The 3,008-nt window shown below is 35.6% G+C and overlaps 1 protein-coding gene across 1 annotated transcript in view; it reads right to left on the reverse strand.

The window, feature by feature from the left end:
• Window positions 1-3,008, reverse strand: part of LOC107083334 (myoD family inhibitor domain-containing protein-like) — a 63,632-nt gene that overhangs the window by 53,920 nt on the left and 6,704 nt on the right. Inside the window, exon 2 of the mRNA XM_015372472.1 lies at window positions 584-766. Coding sequence (XP_015227958.1) covers window positions 584-734 — 151 coding nt within the window. The 5' untranslated portion in view covers window positions 735-766. The remainder of the gene's footprint in view (window positions 1-583; window positions 767-3,008) is intronic.

Raw genomic sequence — 3,008 nt, forward strand, 5'->3', positions numbered from 1 at the left:
GCTACATGAGTTTTAAAATATCGGCATATCGGATATCGGCCAAAATCCCAATATCGTGCATCCCTACTCTTATTTTAAGAAAAATTACTTATCTAGATTTCAATTTTTTCCAGTACACATAGGGCTTTATTTACTTTTACTGTCATTTTTTATACACAGAATATAAAACAACATTTTATTTAGTACAGCTTTGCAGAGGGTAAATGAACATTTCCATTCCATAAAGTGCTGCAGTGATCAAATGTAAACAGTGTGGTAGAAAATAACATGGTGAAAAAGGCACTGATGTGGAAGTTCAGAGCATTAATATATATGGTGGAAATACGCCGTATTCTGGTTTGTTGTTATAAGTGTGATGCAGAGTTTATGACATGATTATCAGGTTACTAACACATTAGGTAAGAGCAAAGTGTAAATTTGAAAATTAACAAATAATACGCCAGCAGGATGTGAAAATTTTTCAGAAAAGCATGCAACCATTTTGAGTTAGTGGCTTATATGTTATGAAAAATGTCAAACAACCTGATTCTGCACCTCTAAATCTAAGATTTATGGGCTTCCATTTGCAGGTTTCATCTCATACCTTCACCAGGAAATGATGATGGGGTCTTGGAGCTGTTCTCGCTCTCTTTATTCCAGTCTGGGTTTGAACCTGGAGCCGGTAGGTCAGGGTTTTCATTGTCAGGTTGCTCTGTGGGGATGGCAGTGGCAATCCTCTCCTCCTCCATGGGCATGGGCCTGCTGTTCAGGGAGGAGGTGAATGAGCCTGAAGCCAGAAGGGCAGATAAAGACAAAAAAAGTTACACCACTGCTTTGAATCAGCAAAAAACAAGATATGTTTTTATCTTTTACCATTTAAAGCAAATCAAATACAGTATACAGTAATTATCCCACAAATAAATAGCTATCATTTTCTTTCTGCTCAAAACTCTCACTTTCCTGACAGCCTTCCAATGGATTGTTCTGGTATTTATTAAACAAAAGTTAGCCGAGCTAACCTTACCTAACCTTACATGCTTACAGTAGCAGCCTTTCAAAATGGCCCTTCCCAGTTTAAAGCCAGCCGAATGGCAGCAAAATCCCCTCCAACTTCCATGCATATTTTTTTACTCTGACTCCACCCTTTAACTGAATTACAGGGTCTGACCAGGAGATAACGCTTCTCTTTAGATCTTAATGTCCACAAATCATGACAAAAAGAATATTTTAGATGCATAAAAAAGGAATTGGAGGGGACCAGCCAAGGGCACATCAATGAAAGTTGCTGTGTCTCATTCACAGAACAGCTTTTGGCTGCATTTGAAGAAAATTATAATGATATTTATTTTCCTTTCCCTTTGAAAGAGAGTTTACTTCATCACCTGATGCTATAACACACAGTGACTGTGATCGCAGAGCCTACAACCTTGCAAAAAACTGACACACACCCTAAAGGCTGAGTTTTTTAACCCAGACATCGTCAAGTTAAAAATTTTGACCCATCACTTGGTTAAAGAAGAGACAATCAGGAGCCTCATCACACTTGAGAGATGATTTTGAACTGCAGAGCGATTGGATCACACTTCACTAAACCTGCGCTATGTATGGAAGCTTTCTTGCAGTTTGGAAACCCCTGATTCAATCTGTCTGCAAGGTTAAACTCTAGCTAATCCTTAAATGCTAGAAGACTTTACATAATTGTGTGTTTTCACAAATCAGCAAACATTTTCCCAAATATCAGCCTGTGCTTTATTTAAGGTAGAATAATCAGAAATGTTTGCATATGTACGATCAGTTGCAATAAACCCACATTTGCATTAGACTTAATCTGCAACTCATCATCTTGTTGATGAACGTTCACAGATTAGATTCTGTAAACAAACAAACAGCTGCAATCGGGTGCAACAAATCCATGAATTGAGCTTAAACTATAATAGACAGGCCTATGGTATTCTGAGATTACACACATGAAAAAGGTCTGTGAAATAATTTATGAGTTAAACACATTTTCCTTAAAAATAAATGTTCAAGGGGAAAAATTCTATAAGGGAGTAGGATGTGCGATACAAGGTCCTGAGAAGCACCATCGAAACTTGTCATATAACTATTAAAAATATTTGTCTACATTTATGAATTAATATATTTACTTAATTTATAATTTATTATTATATTTTCTTCCTTTTTGCTTTTTTTCACTTTGTCCTTTTAGTTTTACTGTGTAACTTCATCAGGGGAAGAAGGGAAGGGACGGAGAAAGGGGAGAAAAGGTTTGCTGTTTTCATGCCTGTAAAAATGTTCAATTTAATTTGTTAAATTTGTAAATTCAAAAAAAAAACTAATAAACATATGTTTAAAATAAAATATTCAAGGGGCTCTTCTTGGGCTTCTTAATGCCGTCAACCCTGCCGACAATATGGATTTATTTTTGTGTTTTCTCATGTAAATTGATATTGTAAACACTTAAATCAAACCTAAATTAATTTCAAAATTAAAACCATATTTGGGAGGGACAACATTTTAATTTTAATTTTACTCTGTTCAGGTTTCAACCTTTTGAAAATCTGCGATGAATTCAACTTTAGAGTCTGTAGAAATCTGAGATTAACGCTGTGGCACCTAATAGGAAGGAATGACTCAAAGAGTAACTGGGTGTCTACCCTGCTCACAACAAAAACAAGCAACCCATTTGACTAGACATGTCAATTAGTGACTCAGAACTTCTTTGGGTCTCGCTGTTCCGTTGTTTTATGTAGAATTGTACCATCTGACCTTTTTTACGACCTCTCATTATCTCCAAAATATTACTTGCTTTTAAAAGCATGTTTAAACACTGTTAAGCTGTTTTTTTGTGCCAGTTCACTGCTGTTCAGTAAATCCTGCAGTACCCTGCGCCAGTAAAAAGACAAAGAAAAGATTTAAAGCAAAACTACCACTCTAAACTAAATAAACCTATTTTTTTAAATAAATTTCTTTCAGTTGATGTAGGTTTATTTTATATGCCACTTTCCGCATGCATGTGCCATTTATTA

This window comes from Cyprinodon variegatus, unplaced genomic scaffold (assembly GCF_000732505.1).
Source record: "Cyprinodon variegatus isolate N-32 unplaced genomic scaffold, C_variegatus-1.0 Scaffold72, whole genome shotgun sequence".
Classification (NCBI taxonomy): Eukaryota; Metazoa; Chordata; class Actinopteri; order Cyprinodontiformes; family Cyprinodontidae; genus Cyprinodon; species Cyprinodon variegatus.